This window comes from Bacillus rossius, chromosome 13 (genome assembly GCF_032445375.1).
Source record: "Bacillus rossius redtenbacheri isolate Brsri chromosome 13, Brsri_v3, whole genome shotgun sequence".
In the NCBI taxonomy this organism is placed as follows: Eukaryota; Metazoa; Arthropoda; class Insecta; order Phasmatodea; family Bacillidae; genus Bacillus; species Bacillus rossius.
The window spans coordinates 47,368,097-47,395,286 of record NC_086340.1 but is presented as its reverse complement, the minus strand read 5'-3'; the positions used below and the strand labels follow the sequence as shown (position 1 = coordinate 47,395,286).

At 36.9% G+C, this 27,190-nt stretch overlaps 1 protein-coding gene across 2 annotated transcripts in view; it reads left to right on the top strand.

Annotated features, from left to right (window-relative positions):
* Positions 1-26,420, top strand: part of LOC134538535 (protein croquemort-like) — a 57,016-nt gene extending 30,596 nt beyond the window's left edge. For both annotated transcript variants that reach the window (XM_063379943.1, XM_063379942.1), the window contains exons 2-9: positions 5,529-5,686; positions 8,869-9,044; positions 11,457-11,598; positions 14,328-14,534; positions 16,421-16,632; positions 19,695-19,986; positions 22,851-22,924; positions 23,690-26,420. In XM_063379943.1, the coding sequence (XP_063236013.1) occupies positions 5,573-5,686; positions 8,869-9,044; positions 11,457-11,598; positions 14,328-14,534; positions 16,421-16,632; positions 19,695-19,986; positions 22,851-22,924; positions 23,690-23,966 (1,494 nt within the window). In that variant the 5' untranslated portion in view covers positions 5,529-5,572 and the 3' untranslated portion in view covers positions 23,967-26,420. The remainder of the gene's footprint in view (positions 1-5,528; positions 5,687-8,868; positions 9,045-11,456; positions 11,599-14,327; positions 14,535-16,420; positions 16,633-19,694; positions 19,987-22,850; positions 22,925-23,689) is intronic.
* The last annotated feature ends 770 nt before the right edge of the window (positions 26,421-27,190 follow it).

Genomic DNA, 27,190 nt, shown 5'->3' with positions numbered 1-27,190 from the left:
GAGTTTATTGAACAGCGAGTTAATGGCGATACCCTAGCATCAAGACGTCAAATCAATAGAATTTTTTTCCATAAAACTCTTTTGCCACTGATTGCTATAAGCTGTTTTTCTTGTTATCCCACCAACATAAAAATCTAATCATTTAAAGCCTTAGTGACGTAAAGCCAGAAAAAATAGAAATGGTTTTATAAACAGGAAGGAGAGGAGTAATTTTTTTTTTTTAGAATTGATCCTTTCGAAAGATTTTTAGAACATTTTTTCAATGTTCCCCGACAGGAGAAACCCCCGGACCTCGGTCTTACTGCTGAGGAACCAGTACAGTTCACAGTTCACAGTTCACAGTTCACAGTGGGGTCAATCCATTTCAAATCATCCAGGGGTCTACACCCCACCCCCTCAGATTTTCTTGAAATTATTTTTATAGCACCTATGAACAAATATAACAACGCATATTTTTTATTTTGGCCAAATTCGCTTTAGTTTTTATTTTATAAGTTTTTTAGAAATTGGTGCATTTTAACTGATCTGTTATTTGAGGTGCAAGATAAAAAGGCACTTTTCAGTAAAAATCTAATTGTGAAGTTATTATTTAATACTAACTAATGAATTATACAATTATTACTTGAAATTTCATCAGGGTTCTAAAAATCAGGTTAAAAATAACATTTGACTCATATTAAACCCTGTTTTCACTCTTTAGAGTTGGCACTCTGTAATTTTTTTCATCTGTACAGCAATATCCGTCAATGTTCATAACTTTTTTCTAGCTGATCCAATGAGGCTGAGAAATGTCTCATTTGAAAGATGATGAAAAGTACTATAATAATATAAAACAAAATTCATGGGTATTTGATGTTATCATTCGATAAAAAGGGAAAAACATATTATATTGCTGAAAAGATGCATGTTAGCTGTAAATCGTTATCAAATCAATAGTTAGAACAAATATATTAATTTTATTATTACACATAACAAATAGCTTATACACACTAAAAGGCTAATGAAACTAATCATATAGTTTTAATTTTGTAGAGGTTACTACTTAGGATTTTTAGGTAACATTCAAGTGGCGAGTAGGTAGTTAAAGTGTGTTAAAAATTATAGGTATTAATAAAGTTATTTAATTTTTTGGCTTACCTTTTTTGTTATGAAACTTAATATTTCCTTGGCCAGGCAGCATTAATGTTTTTAACACTTTTTTTTTTAGAAAGACTGAACATCATTCGTCCAACTTGAGCACTTAATTGTGGAACATCTATGGAGCAAATTATGTTGGTAAAAGGGACCCAGCACTTATCCTCTCTTCCAACATTTCAGTTTTCTGCCCAAAAAAATGTCTGTGATGGCCAGTGAGGGTGCATAAAATTGATATAAGCATCTTTATTGTCATCATCAAGCTCCAAAATGAGTCCAATGAAGCACTTAACTTCATACACACAGCCTATGTAGGTATTTGGTTGGAAATTTGGAAGTTCTAGTTTTTGCGATAAACTATACCTCGATGAAAAATCTTTGTCACTGCTTATCCGTTTTGCTGCTATTACAGTATTAGATAGAGGTTGGAAAAAATGGAAAGATCTTGTGCCAGGTACAGATTTATGTTCACTAAAACACTGAGTCAACTTTGGTTCTACATTTTCTACACTATCTATATTAATGAATTGAAATATTATTTTTGAAAAGAGTTTTCTACAAAACTTAAACATTTCTTCTGGTGTGCAAATTTGGTCTTCATATGGTCTTTGGAGGTTGGCTCTGGTAACAGATCGTTTAACTGAGCCATCTATACCATCGCAAGCACATTTTCCATGGCTTGTGGCATGAAAAGTCCAGGAAGCTTTTAGACTAAAATCTGCTTCATGAAAACAAAGATTGACTAAACTCTTGAAATTTTTGTATTGTGCTGCACAGCCATCTGTGATGTATTCTATTGTTGTTACTTTTGGTTGTTTTGCGTTCATGTAACTGCAAATTTTGCTTTGTACTTCATAAACAAAGTTTACATCATGTTTCATGTAATCTGATAAAAAGCAAAATGATTGCTGTGAAACAGAGGAGCTATCATTGTCTCTGTAATACTACTGTAATACTACTGGATGTAGTGTGCAAGATGCATGGAACCAATGATAACTTTGAATCTCATCTTGAAGGATAAATCCGTAATTTTCTGAAAAATCCATAAAGCAAAGAACTTCGTTTTGGGATACATTTTCTTTCCTCTTTTTTATGTATTCAGATTGTTGCTTTGAAATATAAGAATAAGGTATCAAGGTTTCAAGTTTTTCATTTAAAAGTATAATGTACTCGGACAATGGTAGGACCATTGTTTGAAGCTGGCTCCGGTCAGTATTTGTCCATTGCTTGAATATTATTTGGTCTTTATCATCATAGTCTTCCAGTGTTGTTTTAACTAAATCATTCAATTTGTCAGAATTAGGACATTTATCACACATTCTTAACATGCATTCTCTTTTTACATCTTCACACATTAACATTTTAGTTAATTCCTTCAATTTTATTTTATCCAGATTCATTGGACTTATAAGTAGTACAGGATTTTGATGAATGCAACAAACACATACTGAATGAACTCCTCTTTGATTAACTGTTACACACCACTTGGGCCTAAGTTCACAAAACTTTGATAGTCCAATTTTGGCATTAGGGTACATTTCTTTAAAAGCTGAGTACAGTTCCTCAAGATTACAGAGCATTAAACGCTTTTGAATATGGACATTTCTTGCAATACTAACTTTATCTTTTTTTCCTGGCATGATCCTACTAAATTCATCATCCTCATAAAAAGCTTTGACATTTTCTAATACATCAATATGAACTTTGTTTCCTTCTTTTGGCTCAGGCATAGACAAAATGCCTCTTGTTTGACGCAACTGGTGTGCCTTTCTAACCATGTATTCAGTCACTTTAAATTCTGATGCAGTTTTCTTCCTCGACCATGATTGGGGTGTCAGAGTTAAAATTTTAATTTTTTCTCTCCTACTTTGGGTGATTATGAGCTTCTCTTTAATAGCATTGACAAGGTTGTCAAAATCTTGGGCCTTTTGTGCTATTGTGGATACAGCTTCCGTTGATGAATTTGAATCATCAGATTCTAACTCATTTTCTGGTAGAGTCAGGACATGTGCAACCTTTGATTTTATTTTACATTTAATTTCACTGACTTTTTGTTTCGCATATTTAACCTTGGATCCTGTTGAGAGTGATTTTACTTTTATCGGTGAAACTCCTAGTGTTGCCATACTTGTGTCTAAATCGTGCTTTTCCAAAGCTTTTTTGGACAGTGGATCAATTTTTTTAATATTTACTGATGTTAACATGCTACTGTCAAGGGAGTTGCCACTACAACCATCACTTATTTCGTCACCGTCATCATAGTCTAAAACAATTTTTTTCCTGCAGTTGTCACAAATCTTTTTGCCAGGAACTAACACTGCTCCTTTTTTGCTTTTTACTGCTTTAGCAAATTTCAGTGAAATCGTTCTTAAGCCTGCTTTAATGACTTTTTTGTGGACATTGTTTGGGTCACAACACTTTTTTTTGGTAATTTTCATAATATTCTGTATAGTACAGAAAGTGATGTAAGCATACATCAGAACTAGGTGTCAAGGTTCTTGCTAACCTCCAACTAAGGATTTCTTGTACTTGATCTGGTAAATTTGAAACTAACAGAATTTCTTTCTTATCCGTAAAATTGAAACTATGACAATTAGAATCGGTGATCAGGCCCACACTACACTGTTCTTTAGGTAATAATGGCAACTCTTCATCTGAACTCATTTTTACAGTTAGTAGCCTGCATGAATTAACAATTTGCCATTTATCTTGATGTCACTAAAATATCAAAAAATATTTGTTTTTAAGCACTTAATCAGTTTACTCTAACTACTTACTGCACAGTTTACTTGATCCAAAACTCACACTGTTTTCTTTTACGTATAAATTAATTTACTATAAAAAACTATTTTACAAAACTACTTTTCATAATTTTTATACCTGTTCACAATTAACTAATGATAAAAACTGCCAGTGCTATGCTGCTCTTGTCACAACAGGGTCGCAGAGCTAACTGAGGTTAGAGGGCTCAACTTCCCTGCTGCTGTCAGTCACTGCTCTCTCTAAAAATGATGTCAAAACGGTGTTTGGTCTGACCCTTCTTATCTCTCACCCCCTCAGCTGTCACATTTGTCACACTTGAAGCCCAGCCCCCCTACCCCCCCCCCCTCGCATGGGGCTGAAAGCTGCTTCACAGCCGCCTGGTTTGTTTCAGCCTGCCCCTGTCTGCCTGGCAAATTTCCCCCCCCCACCAACAATTTTTTTCTATGGTCATGTGACTAACTGGCAAGGGACTGAGAAGAAATAATAACTTTCCACCAAGGAAAAAAAATTAAATACAAGGAAGGAGGGAGAAGGCGGCCTCTCCAGCAGATGGAGAGGGGGGGTGGGAAAGGGGGGGGGCAGTGCTGTAAGGTTTACATTCCAATACCTGAGAAAAAATACAAAGACTTCTCTTGTGCTCAGAATTCTACTGAAGTAAAATATATGGTGCAGTCCAAATTCGAGGGCTCTTAGCATGAAAAGGGTTTTTACATTGGTGGGTTCTAATTAACATGGATAATAGAGAGTTTACTGTAAATGTAAATCTCAAGTAAAAGGTTAACTAATTTTAAAGTGTACACAAACTATGTGTTATGTGTAATGATAAATAAATAAAATTAATATGATTGTTCTAACTATTGATTTGATAATGATTTAGAGCTAACCTGCATATTTTCAGCAATATAATAATTTTTTCCCTTTTTATCAAATGATAACATCAAATACCCATGAATTTTATTTTATATTATTATAGTACTTTTCATCCTCTTTCATATGAGACATTTCTCAGCCACATTGGATAAGCTAGAAAAAAGTTATGAACATTTACGGAAATTGCTGTACAGATGAAAAAAATTACATTGCGCCAACTTTAAAGAGGGGAAACAGGGTTTAATATGAGTCTAATGTTATTTTTAACCTGATTTTTGGAACCCTGATGAAATTTCAAGTAAGAATTGTAAAATTCATTAGTTAGTATTAAATAATAACTTCACAATTAAATTTTTACTGAAAAGTGCCTTTTTCACATTGCACCTCAACTAACAGATTGGTTGAAATGCACCATTTTCTAAAAAAATTATAAAATAATAACTAAAGCAAATTTAGCCAAAATAAAAAATACGAGTTATATTTGTTCATAGATGCTGTAAAAAAAATTTCATAAAAATCGGAGAGGGTGGGGTGCAAAATTTTGTTTTCTCTGGATGATTTGATTTGGAATGACCCAGTGCACAGTGCACAGTGCACAGTTCACAGTTCACAGCATCTCACTGCACCACTGGTTTGTGCTTGCGATGCCAACTGTTTCTTACTGCAGTGCTGACGTGATGTCCAACACTGAGCTAGTGTAGCGGAATGCCTGTTCTTGCAAAACCAATTCATGCAGTGAAATACTGTTTTTATTTTTCCAGGTCCATATTGCAGAGAAGGGCAGCGGTGATCACAAGCCGTCACAATGCAGGCAAAAACCAAAAAAATTATTGTATTCGGCCTGGGTGCCTTCCTTTTTGTGTTTGGATTGGTTCTGGGAGGATGTTGGTTCCTGTTGTTCAGCACAATCCTAAAATCGGTAAGAAATGAAGAAAAACTGTGAAATAAAATTAAGTTGTATGACATTATTGGGTTTACCCTGCGTCACGTGTTTTATTCCAAATATATTATTTATTCTTTAGGCTGTATTGGGTGGAATTTTTTTATAGCACACATTGGGAAGGATTTTTTCAGGTTTAGAAAGTACATGTTTGTAATTCATCGTAAGTTAAATAGGGTTTGCTAACTTCTAACCCCTTGATAGTTAAAACTGTACAGGTGACATGAAGTCTTTCTAAAACTAATAAAATATTATATACTGCAGTTACAGTGGTATAGTTTGTTTAGAAATGAAGACTTACAAAAGATTTTCATACCCAAAGGGAGGAAAAATTTGTTAGTTTATCAACAATGTCAGTGCCACTTGAGTGCCGTTAGTTGTCCACAGAATGTCGGAGAGGTGTTCAACTTTGCACCATGTATTTTGCAGTTTATTGTAGTAACTAGTGATGGGGTCAGTGTTACCCCAGTGAATGCTTGAGGGAACATGCCAGTGATGGTAGTGGCCACAATGTTGGACCGCCACACACACTGTCCAGGAACTCTGGAGGTTGGCAAATCATCACAGATTTTTTTGTAGAGTACAACAAATTGTTACTTCAAGTAAATATTTGTTGTAACTGTACACTTTTAAAAACAGAAATTACGAGTGACTCTTTCATGAGTGGAACACCTTGAGCGATTCAAGAACTATTCAGCAATGGTCAGTGGTAGAATTGGAATTTGGTTAACCCCTAATTAGCATAATGTTCTTGTTCCATGTTTCAGCAATGTGGAATTTTAGCCTCGTCCAAAATTTCTACGCTGTCATAGTGTAGGCCAGGCACACTTGTGTCACGGTGCAAAATCTCATTCCCTAAAGCAGCTTGACCAAACTGGTTTGGCTGTGCGGACTTTATGTGCATACCGTGGACTGGCGACGAGTAGACATGGAACACTTTCGTGAACATGCTTGCTGCATAGTATCAACTCTCTCGCCCTGTTCTCTTGCTCTTCTGGAACTGGGTGCACCGTGCGACAGTACTTGGTGGTCGGGCGGTGACTGTCTGCAGCTGTGCAGCTGGTCTCTGCCGTGCCAACGTGTTCAGTTCCTGTGGTTGCAGTTCCTTTATACCAACAAAACTTCTACTCCAAACAAAGATAAAAACTTGCAGAGTTTTCTTTATATTGTCTAAAACCATACTATGATAATTTCTTTGAAATATTTTTTCTTAGGTTGGAAATATTTTTTTGGCCACCCAGTAGTATTTTGAATACCTGATGTTGTAAGAATTGCTTGGTTGTGAAGTTCAGTACAGCACAAACTGCGGAGACTGTTTAGCCACTTACGCAACACAAAGTATTACAGTTGATTAAAGACGTGCAGTGGCACTGTTAGTTTCACCTTTGATGTTCGGACCAGCGTATCAACTCCACACAAGCTTCACTTTGCGCAGCGTATCTGAAAGGTTGGCTATTGTCAAGGTGTCGTAGATTGACTGCGATATCTGGAACAGAACTGGGGCGCCAGAGTGGTGTCCCGCTGTAAGACTTCTCGTGCGTATGTGACTGCATAATGAGTGAGTGTGGTGTGGAGTTGGGTTGTGTTGTGCTGTGCTATGTGAGGAAAATAGGCACCAGAATATTTGTTTCTGCATAGATAAGTGCCATGAATATAACAATCATTCATTATACATATTGTGTGCTGAGTCTAGAGCTTTGCATCAAAATGACATGCTTGGTTTTAAATTTTTTTGTGTGTTTGTGGTGATTATTTTAATGACACTATTAAAGTAAAAAAAAAAATTATTAAAACTGCCAAAAATATAAAAATATGGAAGTGGTATATAATGTTTCAACAAGCATTGAAAATAAAGCCTAAAATGGGAAGTTTTCAGTTTCTTTTGAGCAAAAACTCTTATGTGCAGCTAAATCTAAGGGATAACTCAATAGTATGTAATACAGAAATTAAGAATGAAGCATAGTATCTAGGAGTTACTGGTGATGTTTCATTCATTACTGTAGCAGTAATCATAATGCTGATTTACACCTTCTCTGTGACTGAAGATAGTGTACCTTTGCTAACACAGCTCCCGGACGACTTGTGCATCAAGATGGACGGTGAAGCATGCAGTAGCACGTAACAAGAAATCCTGAAAAAAAAGTTATGATTTTGTTGATGGTGGAGTGTGAATCACAAGGCTTTTATTTTTAATCAAGAAGACTATCTAACACAGAATACATTGAAATAAGTGTGAGAGTATAGGATTGATAAAAGAAAATATAATATATTTTCACATATGCATGGGGAAAATATTGCTGGACACAAATTGGTTTTATTATTTGAGGTCCTAATTCCAGAGTTTCATTTAAGTCATTCAGTGGAGAAGATGGGTTGCTCACTCGCCACCTGTCCTCTTGCGCATCTGCCCACGAATCATGGCGTAACGCAGCAGGTCGGAAGTCCGAAGACAAGACCACCACAGGTGTCAGAGTTACGAAATGCTAGGTATACATCACACGTAGAAATGCCTGTGTCATCGGCCAAAATTGACATGACTGTGCGAGAAGTCTGTCTGTGGCCACGGCTAAGAACAAAGTGAAGCCGACATGTTGCCTTCATTTCCGAGTGGAAGGAGACAGCCATGTTGTTCAACCAATCCGTGCGTCACTTCTTCAATGCCCCATTTTTATTTGCCAGCCACAGATCCTTTTATTTTACAGCTATGGTTAGTAATTTGTCCTATCAGCACTGCACACAATTGAACTCTTAATTCTGATAGTTAAAGAAGTATTGAACATTTTAAAAACACCTGTAATTTTACCAGCACAGCCAGTTTACGGCTCCATGCTGTTACATCGTAACATTCTGCAAGAACAGCACTGTGCCAGAGAACTGAATCGAAAACCATTAATGAACAGAATGAAGTGAAATTGATAAAAAATTTACATGTATAATTTAAATGATTACATATTTATTTCATAAAATTATTTACTTGTGATTGTAGTCAGCAGTTCAATTAAGCTTAATTTAAATGTTGAGTAATGTATGGTATTTATTTAACCATAAAACTTATCAATTTTTAGATGTTTATGATGAGTTTAAGATAAACTAGAGTGAATCAGAAAGTGACGTCTTTACTGAAAATATAAAAGACTTGTATATGTTTTTTTTTTTTTTAGAAGTTGGTCCTCTCACCGACGTCTACAAGTTATGACATGTGGATTGAAACTCCCATACCTATGTACATGGAATTCTACCTCTTCAACTGGACGAATGCTTACATGTACGACTTGAACTTCCCAGTAGCAAACAGAACCAAGCCAGAGTTCAAAGAGCTGGGGCCGTATGTTTTCAGGTAAGCTGTAACTAGTGGTACTTTGCGGTCAATTTTATAAATGTAGGTTACATTTGTGGTTTCTGTTGCTTATTCACGGAGCTAGTCACCTCAGAGAAGTCGCAGCGTTGTGCTGTTTGATAGATATGCTTGTGCGACGTCTCGAGAGCAGTCTTATTGTGGTCCGACCTTGTAGCTCGTCCCTTGTTGTGGAGCTTTGCTCCTGCTTTTATAAGTACAGTAGTGTCTGTTACAGATGTCCTTGTTTTTTGTAGCTTAAACAAAATGAGCAATCTAATTTGCTAACTAGTGTAAGCAGACTTTCCACATTACTCTTTAGCATCCTTTTTCATACTTGCTTTTTGCCGTTTGTGAGACACCTAACTGGTAACATTGCTAGAATTGTGTACGTTGTTACTATGCTATCACTGGATTGGATTTAATGTAAGTATGCCAGGATGTCTATGAACCGCAAAAACCAGATAAATGTGGGGAATTTTGACTGACCGAGAACCAACAGGTGAAAAAGCTGTGAATTTCTAAATTATTCTGGGAAAGTTGTGCAAGTATTTTTTTCTTCTTTACGGTGGGCGATACTTATTCTCTCAATTTTTTTCTCTTTTTAACGCCACCGGGTCAACTGTGAAATGTCTTTGTGACGTTCACTGTTACATGCGTGTTGCTGGGATCACATTATCGCGACAGTGGAACGCGTAGGTTGCGATCCGACAGCAAAATATCTAGATGCATGCCTATGGCCCGCCCCTTTCCCCCTTAGCGTTTTATCAGCGGCCGTGATAGCTAAGGCAGTTTAATCTTTCCCTGGGTTAACAAAGAAAGGTGGCTTCACAGCGCAAAAAAAAAAGTTTAAGTGCTGCTACACACTGCACAGCGTCCGCCCTTTGTAACATTCCACATCTTGTGAGTGGTCCATAGTTGCGGCCCATGCCTGATAAACCAACATTTGTAAGAAAATTCGTTTTATTTTCCTTATGAAATCTGTGTCAGTGGGGCAATGGTTCATTTCCGCTGCACTTTGCTCCGTGTTTATGCTCATTTCGGTGACAGTTGTTGGTAAAATATGCATTTCTTGGGTATCTTTCATTTTTGGAAGATGCATAGTATTAAAATATCATATTTGATTTTGAAAACTAGTTGACTCTGTGCCAGATACGACTGAACACGGACTTGGTGCAAAAAATGGCAAATTTTTATGTATAGGGGTCGGGAGCGAGTTATTTGGTCCAAAATGTTTATTTATCTCTCTCTTTGGGACTTATGGTAACGATGTGGTGTTATGCATTACTTTTTTTATTTTTTTTATTCATACGCGTGATGTTAATTCTGCAATGTTTGCTACAACTTTATATATGTATGAATCATGTGGGTCTAAGACTTTCGCAGATGACAGCACCATGGTTACACATTCCCATTCCGGTCGACTTCTGTTCCACTCACGAAGTTACTCCTGTCAAATGCCATGTAAGAAGTTGCACATCAAAAAAAAATTGTAAACCATTAATGACAATGCTACTTTTTCCTAATGAAGGTGTTTTACTTTGGGACTTTATGTTGCAATCATTGGATGTGTAAGTTACATAAGAATTGACATTGGAATTACTAACTATACAGTTTATTACTTGTGGTGGTGGTTACTTTCAGTGCACAATGCAGCAGAGTGAAAGTGCGGGGACTAAAGATTTAATAAAACAAACTGGGCTGGACGCACCCACCAATGATCAAACCTTTTCTTTTCTGCGTCTCAATGGGTAATCTGCAGTGTGTCGCCCGTTGCTCTTCATGTACTCTATTACAGGCCTAACTTCAGTCTTGCAAATAATCAGGAAAACTGAAAACATCCCAGTGAAAACCGGGGGAAAAGCCGGGAATGTCGAAACTCAAGTTTGGTACACACAGTGTAAGCTAACTGACGTTTTATGTGACCAGGCATGATCGTGGATGTTCAGTGTTTCAGAATATTACATACAACTATATAATTATGCATACTTACTCAAAGGCCAATGCATGTATTGAATTTTTTTTTCCACATTGAGAAAAGTTAATTGTATGTAATTCTCCTTCCCTTGTGATGGTTCCTGATAGTTCCTTGCACCGATTTTTGAAGGGAAACTTTGTAGTTGCAGAAGCATGATTCTTTAATTTGGTATTGCTGCAGATCAATTTGTTTTTAATCGGTAAGATTATTTGCAGCAGGTCTCCTTGATTGCTGTGTTGCGACTCCTGGCCGTGCTAGAAGAGACCTGGTTGGACGGGCATGTGTACCGCGGGTTCTCGCGGCCATTTCTCACTGGGTGTTTTTGTTATGGAACATGTTTTCAGTGCAGAAGTTTAGTTTTCAGGAAAGAAAATACATATATTTTAAGAGTTTTGTCTGGAAACTAAAATGATTTTACTGACTTCTTTCTTTTCTAGTGAACACAATAAAAGAGTAAATCTCACCTGGAACAGCAACGATACTGTCACTTTCCAGCAAACAAGACAGTATGTTTTTCGTCCTGAACTTTCAAGTGGTTCTATTGATGATAAAGTCACTACCGTCAATGTCATTGCTGTGGTATGTAAAAACTACCTACGTTGTCTGTATTATGAACAGCGGAAACATATTTTATACTGACTGGTAATTTTTGAACTACTGACCATGTATTACTTTCTTCAAAAAATATAAATGTTGAAATATAATTTCAATGCTGATAATTGATTTTTTTTATATCTGAAATGTTAATTGAAAATTATCATCTTTTTTATTTTACAAGTTGTGATGTATGATTTTTTTCGTAATTAAATTTGAAAACATTTGCAAAAATATATTAAATAAAAATCACATAAGGCATGACGACAATTACAAATCAAAATCACAAGACAGAACAATGTAGAATTATTCTATGTAGAGGCTGGTGCATAGCAACTTGATCATAAAAATCACAGGTTTGTACATTCACAACAAACATTATGGCTTTATAGATGGGAAAATAACAATAAAAAATGGATCTCAGAATGGTTTTTTATGTTAACCTCAAACTCAAATCAGGATAACATGTAAATCAAAACACACTCAACATGGCTAAGATTATATATTGGGTATTTAGATATTAGGGGAATAGCTTGCCATGTTGCCATTTATCATTCTTTGATAGTTATCATGTTATCAGCTATGATATTTAGTTACCTTTTATTAACTTTTAAGTATATTTAGCAAAATTTTAGATTTACATATTTGTAACGTTATAATCATTATTCGTACACCTATCCCTCACTTAGCACGTCTTCAGATTGCGCGGATTCATTTAGCGCGATGTGAATTTTACTGTCCCAGTCTTGAATAACACATCTGTAAAGTTCAGTTAGCACGCAATCTCAGCAGGCAAAAAAAAAAAAAAAAAGTCGAGCACGATGCCACAAAGTCTGTTTCAACTTCTGTAAACAACAGATGTCGTGGGATACAGGTAGCCAAACAAGGGGAGAACATAAGCGCGCGCAGGTCTGTCTACGCTATCAGCTGTTGTACAAACATCAGCTACGGCTAGTTAAATTGCTGCTATGGAATGTAAAGACCAAATGTTTTTACGTCTGCGCGTATGCCGCCGTGCCGTACCATTGTCGCCTGGCCACAAACTGGGCCGTGAACTCAGTCTAACCAGTGGCAGGGAATTCACTCAAACAAAAGCAATGTCTGCCCATTCAGCTGCCGGTAACTGTACGTGCTTGATCACTCATAATGCATCGTGTTCAAGTATCTGAGACAAAACTAGAAGTATTACGGCACGCAGATTGTCATGAAGACCACGCTTATGTTGGTCGCACTTTAGTTTTAATCAAGTCGACTGTGCACACAATCGTACGAAATAAGGACTCCTACCAAAAGTTTCTGTAAGTCTGATGCTGTTGGTTGTACTAGCGGGAATATATTTGACATTAGATACCGGAACAGAAATGAACAGATGATACACATGTTGTTAAATGAATGTTGCAATGAAAAAAATAATCATTGGCCTGCTAGGATTGGTGTTTACCAAGTGGTGATACGCGAATAAGCACTTTAATTTTTGAAAAATTAAAATGTAACTATCCGGACAGTAATATCGGTTTCACTGTCAGTAAAGGATGGTTTGGAAAGGTACGCGACGTGAGTTGGTCACGCCCAGGCGGGCAAGTCAGCCAGCCGACTGACGATAATATACATAACAACGTATCTCCCGTTACGCGGTGTCGTATTTGTCATACAAAGTGCGATGGGAGGCATATAAAGATAAATGGTGAGACATATATTTATATTTGAGTGTTATTCAATGCATTTATATTACGTAAAGTATACTTTGCCACACAATTTTGGAACACATTAAATAAATTAGCCTTGCTATTTATGGAAATTAATGCTTCAGAATACGCGATTTCGAATAACACGAGCATTTTTAGAAACAAATTATTTGTGCTAAGTGAGGGATAGGTGTAGTGTATTTTGCTAAGATTTTACATATTGCCTCTTTATTGAAATGAAAAAAAAATTTAAAAGTTTTCATGTTCAAGTACTCAGCGAATATGTTCATGTTTTTCAACATAATAATAGTGAGTATTTCTTAGGACAATTAATGCATAATTTAATTTTTAATTAGTGTTTCATCCAAGCATAAGCGTGGAAAAGGCAATAGAATATTCAACAATTTGACTTGATTTTGATGTATCACGTTCATGTTAATTGAGTACCGTGGGGACTCGCCATCCGCGACATTTGTGCATGTTGTGTAGTCCTGTGCGAGTTGATCTGTGCTCCGTGGCACCCCCCACTCGCCAGCTGTCCGTGCAAGGAGCGGGACTGTCTGGTGTCTCTGTTTTATAATGTTGTTGCTATCATTCTGTTTCTTTATTATTCAGCTAACATTCTTTAAAGACTCGTATTTTTAAGTATAATTTTATGCAGGTATTGGTATAAATACTTGACTGTGTACTGAATAATTTCTAGTATTTACGTCTGCAGAGTACACAGTTATTTTTCATAATTAATTTTTAATGAGAATTCGATTTTACTTACAATGTTACGGGAATGTATTTTGTTGTTGCTTTAGGTTGACTGCTTTATAGTAGATGCTTCATATTATTTTTAATTTTGGTTTCTTAATTCGACACGTGAGACGATCATCTTGTTTACTTAAATGATGACACTTTATTTTGTTGGTAGCTTAATGAATTACATGAAGATTATAATTACTATAAACTTATTAGGTAGTGAGTTTTTTTGTATACTTTGGAAATATAATTTGTTAACTTGAAGAATTTTTTACCTTTTAGGCAGCAGCCTATTTTTCTAGGTATGATAACATTTACTTCAAGATTATTATGGATGGCTTCCTGGAAAAGTTGGAGTCTATTTCGACGACACACACTGTGGGGGAGATGCTGTTTGATGGCTACGATGACAAACTTATTGATCTCGCGACTGAGTTGCACATTCAGAAGTTCAAACTACCCTTCAAGAAATTTGCGTGGTTCGCTGAGGTAATAATTATTTTGTTTGTAAATCAGTTTCCTTTAAATTCAGTAAAACCATCTTAAGATCATCATTTTCATACTCAATATAATTAGCAGAAGTACTTTGATAACTTCTCATGTCAACAATACTGAACCCTGACTCTAATATGTGTTAGAAGGCATGGTATTTGTGATGAGATATACATAAATGTAAAACTATCTTATAGCACACATCACTTTTACTACCGACTTTTAATAGCAGAGAAAGACAACACAAAACATGGTTCTGTAAGGATACAACCCACTTCACCATAAAGATAAAAAAACACTTCCTGTACCAACATGACAAACATTAACACAAACTAATATAAATGTTACAACCATATATAATAACAATAATCATGTATACTATGTCATACATAATAAATTGTATTGTTTTCAACAATATGAACTATTAAATTTATGTTTGTGGAAATTGTTTCTGTATTGTCTACAACTAATGTTTATTGTGTGTAATGTAGTGCACTGCTATATTTACGATATTCGTTCGTGTAAAACCTAGTCATTAATAGCCTCAAGGGCAGACTCCACCATCTATAATAACAGTGACACCAGTAAAAAAATTATAAAATTTTTTTGTTAAATTTTGGGGCTACATTTCATGAATGTTCAGAATGTTTCAATACTGTCAACTGTACAACAAAATATTTATAAATTATACAATGATTTAGGTAAAAATAGCAAAACATAAATTCTACAAGTACCCTTATAATGTGTAATTTAATACGAAACTCCTCAACCTACCAGGCCTTCCGTCTAACTGTCGAAAATAAAAGTTGGGATTCCAATGACTGTGATGGAACCTGAGCCGTGGACGAGACTGCAAGTAAGATCCTCGGGAACAGCATCCTTGCAGGACCAGCAGCGGTCAAAAGGCACACATTCCTCGCTTTCCCGTCATCCCAACCGACGCACCTCTTCAATTTAAGCGACTTCAATTTACACTTAAAATTTTATTTGTGATCATCGTCAACAATTCTGTGTCAAACATACTAATATGTTGGTGTTTGGACAACTATATATTAATCTATCTAAATAATGGAACACGGAGAATCAGTATATTTTGGATCTGTTCAGAAATATTATAAAAATTGTAGTCTGTTTACTCAAAAATATTGAAACAAATCTGTTTCGGTAAAATTAAACAAATCATTTATTCATCTCGTACATCTTGAGTACCTATTCTTACTCTTTTCTGTAATTTATATTGCCTTTGTTTGAAATTAGCAATAATTTAAATATCAGGTTTTTGTTATGATTCTTCAAAAGTGTTTCTCTGTTAAAATAAATATTTATCTACCCGAGCGAAGCTGGGGTGTGTTAGAAGCATGAATATATAGAGAATTGCAATAGCTGATTTTAGCCCATCTTGCATTTAATATCTATATAAAAAGTTCATTTGGTTTGAAGAATCGCTGTAGAGTAAATGAAAAAAAAAAGTTAAGGAAGAATTTTGAGACATTGCAGTTTTTAAAGTGTTATTATGCATTGACTCTGTGATGTTCATGTGAGTTCATTCAAAGTCTTTAACAGCATTTAACATAAAATATGGAAAATTTATATTGAGATCTGCACAATACACTGGGTGATTTTTTTTTTTTATCGGAGACGTTGATTTTGACCTGTTTGTTTTTTACGAAAGGGAGGTTAAAGAGGTTTTTCTTATTTGAACTGTTTCATCTTTAATGTTTTCCCAGAGTAGCCGGCACTAGCTTTTACGTGTTCAAGTGTCTAAAATTCTTTTTTTTTTTCAAATGTGGAGGAGATTCCCTCCGCTACCGTTTTGGGACGTAAGTGAAACAGCTCTGACGGTGGTTCGGGTGTGTTTGAAACACTGTGAACGTGTCGTGCAGCGCAACAACTCGGCGAGCTACGACGGGTGGTTCAACATGCACACGGGCGCGGGCGACGTGCGGAACCTGGGCAACCTGTACGCATGGAACTACGCCCCCCGCACGCCCTACTACAAGTCCACCTGCGGGCTCGTGAGGGGCTCCACCGGCGAGCTCATGCCCCCCGTGGACGGGCTCGACGAGATCTTCGTGTTCTCGCCCGACCTGTGCACGTGAGTGCCCCTCGCCTCTCGCCTCCCGCTACCCTGTAGAGCCGGGACATTTCCCTGCCACGCACCCGTTCCACAACATTGCAAACACACTAGCAGTGAACTTTCACTCAGTTCTGGCACTTCATTTATTTTTAAGTTTGTTTAATGTTTGCTTTCAAGGCACAAGTCGCAACGTCTATTGATTTAAACATTTCAAACAATGTGGTCATTTTATCCGTAGCACGAAGGTTCCCTTGTATTTGGGGTTGTAGTCCATTGTCAAAGCCAGTGCAGTTTTTTTTTTCCCGAAACTGGTACTGATGCGAAACAAATATTGTGTGTTTAAGTGTTTTATTTGTTTTTTTAAATTTAAAGTTTTATTTTTTATTATTTCAAGTTGAACAAAGTTTTTGTTGCATGACTATTAATTTAAATTGTTTGGTGTTTAAGTAAACATACTTTCCATGAATAGGTTTGGTTTTTATGAATAACTTTACATACATACATACATATATACATATATATATATACAGTAGAGCACCCCTCAACCGGAATCATCGGGGGGAGGTCTATTCCGGTTATGGGAAAATTCCGGTTAAGGGGAGTTGCGGTAGGGCCGGCCTCCCGGCCGGTTGAATGACCTTCATTCAAGCAAGCTGGCAGGCACGCGTTTCTTATCACTGTGGGTGGGTGCGTGCGTGCGTGAGGAAAGAGGAAGAAACAGAGGGGTCAGGGGAGGTATTAGACCTACAGCTGCGGTGTTGTGTTACTTCTGTGTTGACGCGCAAGTGATTCACACTTCCGGGAGAGTGTATAGTCACTGCCACGCACAGTTTACATTTCACATACACAACAAAAGCTGGACTCCCAATCATCCGTTTCATCCGTCCGTCACCCGTCCGTCCGTCAATTTCGGTCCTTATTTCTCTCGGCAATTATTACCGACTCACCATCTGCCATCCGTCCTTCCGTCACTATTCTAAAATATCAGTACTTAAACTTTCCGCCACATACTTTCTCAATTGTAGGTAAACTTTTGGTGAAAATAATTTACTTGGGATAATTAACTTTTGTTTTTATGAATGTGATAATAAGTTGACAGGCGGGAACCGTGCTTTAACAAGTGGATTAAACGGGTGCCGTTTTAAAAATAACATTAGTCATGCCAGCAATAAACAAAATTATGCTTCTTTTATTACTGCGTCAAAGGAAACAGAAAGAAGCTATTTCTATCCAGGCTTTTTCCCTCAGTTGCTTATCCCGATAGTCTTTGCTATATATATTTATATTAAATATTATACAAATGCTCCCTTTCCCGGACGTAATATATCAGCATTTCTTCCGAAAAGCTCATTCTCATAAGCAATATTTACCGTTATTATGACAATAATAATAGGTCAATACGACACAGCCTTCTATATATTGGAAATTAAAAAAATGGAACACGGTTTTTGGAAAGTCGTATTGAAGACGATCGACTTAACAAGGCGGTGGACCATCCGTTGGTCCGTCAAAAGCTAAAGCTTGGCAAGGTTTTGACGGACAGACGGATGGAATTTTTCGGGCCATCTGATTGGTTGCAGGTCACGTGATTGACGGACGGACGGGTGACGGACTGATGAAACGGATGATTGGGAGTCCAGCTTTAACACTTCATGCATCTCGTCGACGCAATGCGCGGGAAAGACTGGCTATAATTAGCTCTCTGACAGACGTGCGCGCGCGCGCGCCTAGAAGGCATGTACAGTCAGGCACAAGCAGAAATGCCTCGTTCCAGTGCGGAAATGTTTTGAAATTTTTTTTTTTTTTGAAAATTAGTTCCGGATATCGGGAGTTCCGTTTGTGGGAATTACGGTTGAAGGGTGCTCTACTGTACATACATATATACATATATACATATATATATACACATATACATATATATACATATACATATATATACATATATATACATATACACACACACACACACACACACACACACACACACACACACACACACACACACACACACACACACACACACACATATATATATATATATATATATATATATATATATATATATATATATATAAAGAGGCTTGTTTGCACACAAGTTGCACCCTACTTTTCAAACTTGATTTTAGTATAAAATGTGCGAGAATTATGCAATAATACAAGATACTTTTTTGAAAAGAAAAAAAAGCTATCTTTAATTTTTCTTGAAAATCATAATTTTAATATAACTGTATTTTAAGAATATCATCCAGTAGGTTTTTGACATAATGTTGAGATTGCAACATGTTAATGTAATGCACATGTCCCCATGTGACTTATGAAATGTGGCCAGTCACTATCACCCCAGCCATACCGTGTCACAGCAGAAAGGGGCAGGTTATAATTGCAACCCAGTGAAACCTAAAATAATAATAAATCACAAAACCAAAATCTTTAATATTTTATGTTAAGTTCACATGACCAAAAAAATTCTTCAGAAATCCTTTTATTTATTTTGTGCCCAACTTGGAAGCAAAATTAGTAATCATTGGATGATTAACTGATTAGGCTTTGATTGGGCACAATGATTGGGACATTACAGCTGTAAATTTTGATTCGGAGGAAATGTTTTTACACATGTTGGTTCTTATTTATGAACATGCACAATTAGGACATAGACTGTTACAAAGAAGTCATGAGTAAGAGGTGTTGACAGATTACCATAATGGATGACTGAAATAAATAATAAAAGAACTGGTTTACATAAAAATAAAATTCCTATCACATGTTTACCCGCATTGTCACACGAGTCTCGTAACACAATGTCCTTGCGAGTCCTCTCGTTGCTTGCAAGACAGCCACCCCCTCCACAACCAGTTTACCCCCCCTCTCCTGGTCTGACCGCTTCCTGGTGACAGTCTGTGCACCGACACACACAACCCCAAACATGACAGATTTATTGGTTTTGCATCATCTCTAAACTATATGTTATCTTTTCTACTGTTGAGGTGAGTAGGCAGTGAAGTGAGTTAGTTGGCCAGGAAATGCACCTGAGAAGAACACTAAAAGCACATGGTGAAGCGGTACCCCACTTACCGGAACAGGTCGCTGTCGCTCGTCAGCCAGGGGGACTACGAGACGAAGGGCGTGGTCGGGACCAGGTTCAGCGCGGACCTCAGGAACCTGGACAACGGGACGTACTTCCCGGAGAAGTCCTGCTACACGAGCGGCACTCCGGTGCCGGCGGGCGCCCTCAACATCTCCCTGTGCAAGTGGAACGCCCCGGCGTTCGTGTCGTACCCGCACTTCTACCTCGCGGATGAGTCGTACCGCGGCGCCGTGGCGGGCATGAGGCCCAACAAGTCCCTGCACGAGTTCTTCCTGGCCGTGGAGCCGGTGAGTCGCGCTGCTCCGTGCAACCGTCCCGCCAGCTCGTCGCAGGCTTTATTTCGCACCCTCGGCACAAGACTATCGTAACTCAAAAAATAAGAGTTTATGAGATATTTTTACCATGAGCAGGAAAATATCATTATCTAGGCACTGCAAGACTATCGCAATATTATATTTACTCAAAAAATAGAGTTTATGAGATATTTTTACCATCAGCAGGAAAATATCATCTAGGCACTGCAAGACTATCGCAATATTATATTTACTCAAAAAATAGAGTTTATGATATATTTTTACCATGAGCAGGAAAATATCATTATCTAGGCACTGCAAGACTATCGCTATATTATATTTACTTTTACGGGACTTGTGGCAAATAATGTAGTGTTGCACTCTGGAAAACATTATGTAAGAATATGTGCAAGACTATGGCATCTGAGTTGTGATAGTATTGCACTGATTTTTGAGTTACGATAGTCTTGTAGGTACTCAGGGTGCGATTTGTACTTGCGACGCGTGTCCGGGAGGAAAGCACCGTTTGGCAATTGAAAAAAAAAAAAAAAAAAATAAACTCGTGGGGAAAAAAGGTTTTATTGAAATTTTTAGTTTACCACACATCTACATCACATTTTCACATATTCGCCTCTCAGTTCCAAGCACTTTTCGCAACTCTGCGCCAGTTTATTTAACCCCCCTGCGTAGGAGTTCGCCGCCTGGGAACCAAACCAGTGGACAATCATAGTTTTGTACATTTTGCTGTAGTTGTCGGACTCATGTTTCATTAAAGCAACCAAAATGAAGCCCTTCTTGCCCCAAAAAACAGTAGCCATCATGTTTGGACTCGAGTACGGAGATTGCTTGAACTGTTTCCGGAGATGTGTACTAAGTGTCTGTACTTGGGCTACACGCATTGTGTATTCAAAGTCCACGATGCCTGCGGCCGAGGCCTCAGTTCCATTCCCACGCGGCGAACTGCTAAGCAGAGGGGCTAGGCTTGGAACTGAAGACGACCATGTGAGAGTGTGATGTAGATATGTAGTTAACTAAAACTTTCAATAAAACCTTTTTTTTTTTCATGAGTTTATATTTTTTAATTATCAAACGGTACTTACTTTCTGGACACATATTGTAAATATAGGTATACTATACAGTATATTAAAATATTAATTTTTTTTTAAATTTTATATTTTATAAGATATTTGTGTTTCACTGACTGTACAAGATAACATTTTATTAAAAAAAAATATATATATATATATATATACATGCACCCAGCAATGTTCCATTAAGTACATTCAGGTAATATTCTTTTAAATACAGTATTATTTTCAAATTTCAATCATATTGTACCTTCCAGCTAATCAGGAAAATTTATACTGGACCCTCATCCATGTCCACAACTGCCTGTCTGCTCCAACCTACATGTTAGAGAAAAGTTTCAATGTCTTAATGCCTAAATGGCTGTGAGATGAACAAAAATTATTGTAATGTATGCTGTGTTAACCTTCCCTACACTCCCGTGTGTGATGTTATCAGATCCGCTAACAGGTAGCACGGGTGAGTGCATGGCAGTTTGTTTGCCGGTGAGGTCGTAGCTGTCTCAGTGAATGCCTTCAGCAATTTCTCAACAGGATTTCATATTAGTCTTCATTTTGAAAAGAAATAAAATGCATGGACATAGTATTTTTGCTTCTTGCTATTTTAAGAGGCATTTATTTCTTTACTGGCAAAATGTCAAACTGGCCGTGAGTTGGATATTAATGGATATGTTGCAGTAAACACTGCTTAAACTTTCTCTCTTGGATTTACCATCAGAATTTGAGAAAATTGTCAACTGTTTTTGTATAAAATTTTAATTAAAATCACGTAATAAAATATACACAGCACACCTACCACTTGAAGTAACGCCCTAAGTTGTTTCAAGAAAGCAGAGAACCAACAACAGGCTAACCAAATGCGTCCTGTAAGAGAATATGTTAATCAAAATAATATTTGTTTTCCAGACAGGTAAGTGTTTTTGCTTCTTGAATCACGACATTACTCATGTTAAATCAATTTATAGTACTACTATATGCCTAAATACTTTTGAAGTACTTTGAAATAAGTATTGAAACATTTTGAAATAAAACAACCGAAAATTAAATTAAATATAACTCATGTACCACATTGTTTACTTAAGAGGGCTTGGGTATAACATTTCTAAGTAGTTGCTGACAACATTTCTCAGTTACAAAATAATAATGTAATTAATACAGGTCATATATATATTTTTGTTCTAATAAGATTTTAAAAAGTACTGACTTAACATTTTCTATTATTAGAAAGAATTTTCAAGCTAGGTTGTTTACTAAATGTGTTTCTGCAATGATTTGCCCCTAGCGCATCCTAGTTAGTGCGAGGTAAACTATCCCCGAAAGCTTCTGGCTTTTCTCTACATATCTGCTGCTGACATGCGGGATGGCGGAATATAAACGTTTGCTGAATATTTGGGCGTTGTCAGAAATAAATACGCAATGAAGGAAGCGAATAGCTATTAAGGAAAGAGGAAAATATTTCTTGTTGATTCGTCACATTATTAATTTGTTGCATTTATTAAATGCTACACAAGTGCCATTGCAATTGTGTGCACATGGAAATAAAAATTCATGTAAATAAAAAAGCACAACTTCTAATATATGACCGCGTTACTTCAAATCATGCCATAATTGATAATTTATTGGCGTAGTTACTTCAAAACCCTGCAAATTGAACAGCGTTACTTAAGAGGAGCGGGTGTGCTTAGGTTTGTAGGAACATAAGGTTACCTGAGGTTTCTCACAAACACATGACTGAGGTGTTTAAATGTTTAATTTTTTGTATCTTTTTTTCAGAAAACTGGTATACCTTTGGCAGTGAGAGCACGCATGCAGCTTAATATATTACTTCAACCATACCAGGACATGAAGTAAGTGCTCTGGTGTTTTGATCATTTACCTATATATCTTATACTTTGTTATTCTTCTTTTTATTTTAAAGACGTTATGAATCTCTCGTGTTCTTGTTCCATCTCATGTTGCCCAGGTCAGTGCCTCGGCACCGGGCCATTTGCCCCCTTCCCCTTCTTGTTCATTTTACTGCAACTAGTGTGAGGTTATGCTGTACAGTAGCATTGCGATCTCCTGGCGACCAGTACTTCACGCGTGCGGAGAAGCAAGTCATTCAGCGGGAAATATCGAATAAGTGAAAAGATTATAAAACGATTGTAATGAAATGGCGGTAGTATGGTCCAGTTCTTCTCACATGCAGAGAAGCAAGTCATTCAGCGGGAAATATTGAATAAGTGAAAAGATTATAAAACGATTGTAATGAAATGGCGGTAGTATGGTCCAGTTCTTCTCACATGCAGAGAAGCAAGTCATTCAGCGGGAAATATTGAATAAGTGAAAAGATTATAAAACGATTGTAATGAAATGGCGGTAGTATGGTCCAGTTCTTCTCACATGCAGAGAAGCAAGTCATTCAGCGGGAAATATTGAATAAGTGAAAAGATTATAAAACGATTGTAATGAAATGGCGGTAGTATGGTCCAGTTCTTCTCACATGCAGAGAAGCAAGTCATTCAGCGGGAAATATTGAATAAGTGAAAAGATTATAAAACGATTGTAATGAAATGGCGGTAGTATGGTATGGGGCATGTGGGTCGCAACGGGACACGATGCCTGTGTTCCAGGATGTTCAAGGACTTGCCGCGTGTCTTCATCCCCACCCTGTGGTTCACGCAGAAGGCCGACATAGACGACAGCCTGGCGTCCACGGCCAAGCTGGTGCTGTCGGCCCCTGTGATCGGCTGGGGCACTCTGTTCGGCCTCTCCGCCGTCGGCCTGCTGATCCTCGTGGTCGGCCTGGTGGTCACAGTGCGGCACGGCTGGGACCGCGACGACACTCGGGAGCTCATCTCCAAGAGGCGCAACAAGAACTCTTCCCCCACCCCTCCGCCAGAGACGTAGCGGTTCCCGTGGACGGCCGCTTGCTGCTCCGACACAGCGCCTCACCTCGCCTCGTCTCGCAGAGACTTCCCTGTGGCTCATCGTGTCTACTGTGGACTGAGTCGCGCCGTGAAAACAATGACGTAGTGTAGTATCTGTTGGATGGTACCTTTTACAATTTTAAATTAATCATAGATGGTTTTATTTAAAAAGTGGCTATTTAAGTAACTGGCGTGAAAAATATTTTTCCATACATAGAATAACAAAAAAAAATTTTTTTTTTATGTTATCACTTTTATTTAAAGTTATACATTTTATAAATCAAGTTTTTTTGCATGTTGCAACATTTTTTGTTTTTTCTTGACTCTAGAAATATTCTATAAAAAGGTTTTGATGTAAGTTATGCTAGAAGTACTACACAATTTATATTTGATCAATATTCACATCCTTTATCTGTTGTTCACATGTAGGCAAAGATGTGCAAATTGTAATATTATTACTTTTATACCAAATTTTCAGCACAATCTTCTACATAAATCTATCAGTATTCATTCTCTGCACACCATTTTGGATGTAAATGTTGTAAATAGGTCTGTAAGCTCTCTGCAATATTGTAAAAAAATGTTATTTAGGATTAGGATTTATTTCTGAAGTCTTTGACTAGCATTGGATCCGTGTGCCATCTGATTGCAGGATATTCACTGTAAAATTACGTTTTGACGAAAACTGGAGAAAACCTTGCTTTATGAACACTCCTGGATCAGTCATTCCGACATGTCGCAGAATTGTGCCTATTGAAGTTCATTTTTGATAAATGCTACTATGCTAGTCAGTTTCACTTGAAATTATATTCCATAGAAAAGGTTAACATTGTTTTATTCTATAATTTGTGAATTTTCACTTATTTTACATTTAGTCTTGTGGTTACAGCACACTATACTACAAAATTTTGCTGCATCAACGGAATGGCTAGTGCTGATATTTTAGATTTACAGCCTAAACTACCATTTGATAATTTCATAATTTGAAACCTCCCGGGACGCAGTGTTCTGAGCAGCTTCCAAAGTGCACGACAAAAGAGAAAAGAAGGCAAAGCTGCAGAAAGTCTATTCAGGTTTAGGCAGCAGATAATGGCTAAGTGTGTGTATCTGTGTGTGTTTGGGGGGGGGGGGGGGAGGTGGCTAAACTGATTAATGAACCATTAACAGCATTTTAAATGTACTTCAAACTATTTATTTATGATCGCACCAAAATTTAAGATTACAAGAAAACACCTCAAGATTTCTTTCAAAAAGCCAAAGTTGTATATTAGGTTGTGCATAGTGAGCATTACAAAAAAAATGTAAGAACGTAGCACAGTATATTGAATGGATTATACTAAAACAAAATTACTTTATTATGTGACCGCAACAAAACAATCCAGGCTAATACAAAATACTGTTGAATGTAATACAAGCAAGTCACACAAAAAACTCTTTATCTTGTGCACAACAAACAGATGAAATAGGGGTCCAATGTATTCGGTACTCGTGCAAATATACAAGAACAAAGAGAGGTAGAGCTATACCAAATCATCACTAGCAAAGACATAAAATCAGAAATATATGATAATGCCCAGCATGTTACAAAGGGTGGGGGGAAGTATGTGATGCTAAATATTCGCATGGGTGCGACATGCCTAAGCATATGGCAAAGAAACACTATCAGGCTGTATAACTACATAAATTAGCTACATAATTTATACAGTGGCAGAATGAATAGGAATTTAGAATAAATGTTACTCAAAAATTGTAGTTGTATTAATCAGTACAGCCACCACGTACAAAACAATACCACAATAGACCCAGATGTGCGTGCCGTGCTAACGAGAAATCATCAAGGACCTGAACCTTATCAAAGCCGTGCCGTAGCGCTCCGTGCATCGGCGCGGAGGCACACGAGGGGAAGTGGCACTGCGCTCGGGAGTCTTCAGAAATGTCGAACGAGTCCATCGTACCGTTTAAAACTTTTGAAAATGGTTATGGGTTTCTGCAAGTAGGAGACGTTTTCCTCCAAGTTTTTCACATATATTTGCAAGTCTTCACGTAACCTTATGATCCACAGCATCCTGCTGTTCCAGATACGTACTGCACATTCGTAACTGCAGCAGTGAAATCTCATTATAACAGGTGTTAAAAACCCACACTTTTGGCTCTCAATAACGTAAGTGCTATAGCCCGTCCCACTCTTAGATTGCAGTACACGGCTTATGGCGCGCGCTGTTGCCAAATCTCTAACACATTACGAATTTCAGGAGATGCGTGTCTTTGTAATTTGGATCGAACAAGAAGCATTTTAAGAAATCATATCGTAATTTATAATATGTTATACTATTACACATATAAATTTGTAATAATGCCACTTTTATGTAAATTTCAAATAAAAACTTCCTATTGTAGACGAAATTTTCTTATAGTTTTCTTTTCTGTTCTAAAAATCCCATATATATATATATATATATATATATATATATATATATATATATATATATATATATATATGGGATTTTTAGAACAGAAAAGAAAACTATATATATATATATATATATATCACATTTTCATGGGCCCGATAAATGCCGTACTTTTGGACAAGTCATGTCCAAAATGATAAATAAAATACGGTAATGGAAATTCTCGGTCGAGTAAGTTACGGAAAAATCCGAACAATTGGTTCGAAATGGGGAAGATTTTTTGAAAAACAGAAAAATCGCAACAACTCCCATAATATGAATAATATCGAATCTGTTTTAACGTATGATAACTCGGATTACCTAATGCTGAAAAATGTCTTCTAAATACATTTTTGATACGACCAGCCATAACTGCATGGGTTCGAAAAGAATTTTCACCGGACAAAAAAACGCAACTGCCTTAGTAGACACCTTATCAAATCTGTTTAAATTGTTTGTAATAATATCATAATTATTTTCCAAAACTAAGTCTAAAACAATGTTTGATAAGATGCTTGGTGAGAAGGATAGAAAAATAATTCAAAATTTTGTACCATGATCGCTATTAAATTCCTTCGTATTTATTTCATACATTTTACATATTATGTTCAAGAATCGATTATAATATTTTTTGTTGACTAAGGAAGCCATGTATTTGAAATTGCTTGTAGGACAGAACCCCACTTATCTAAACACACGACCCTGTTTCCTCTTACGACGGCAGCGCGCGCTCTTGTACTGATAAGACACATCTTTA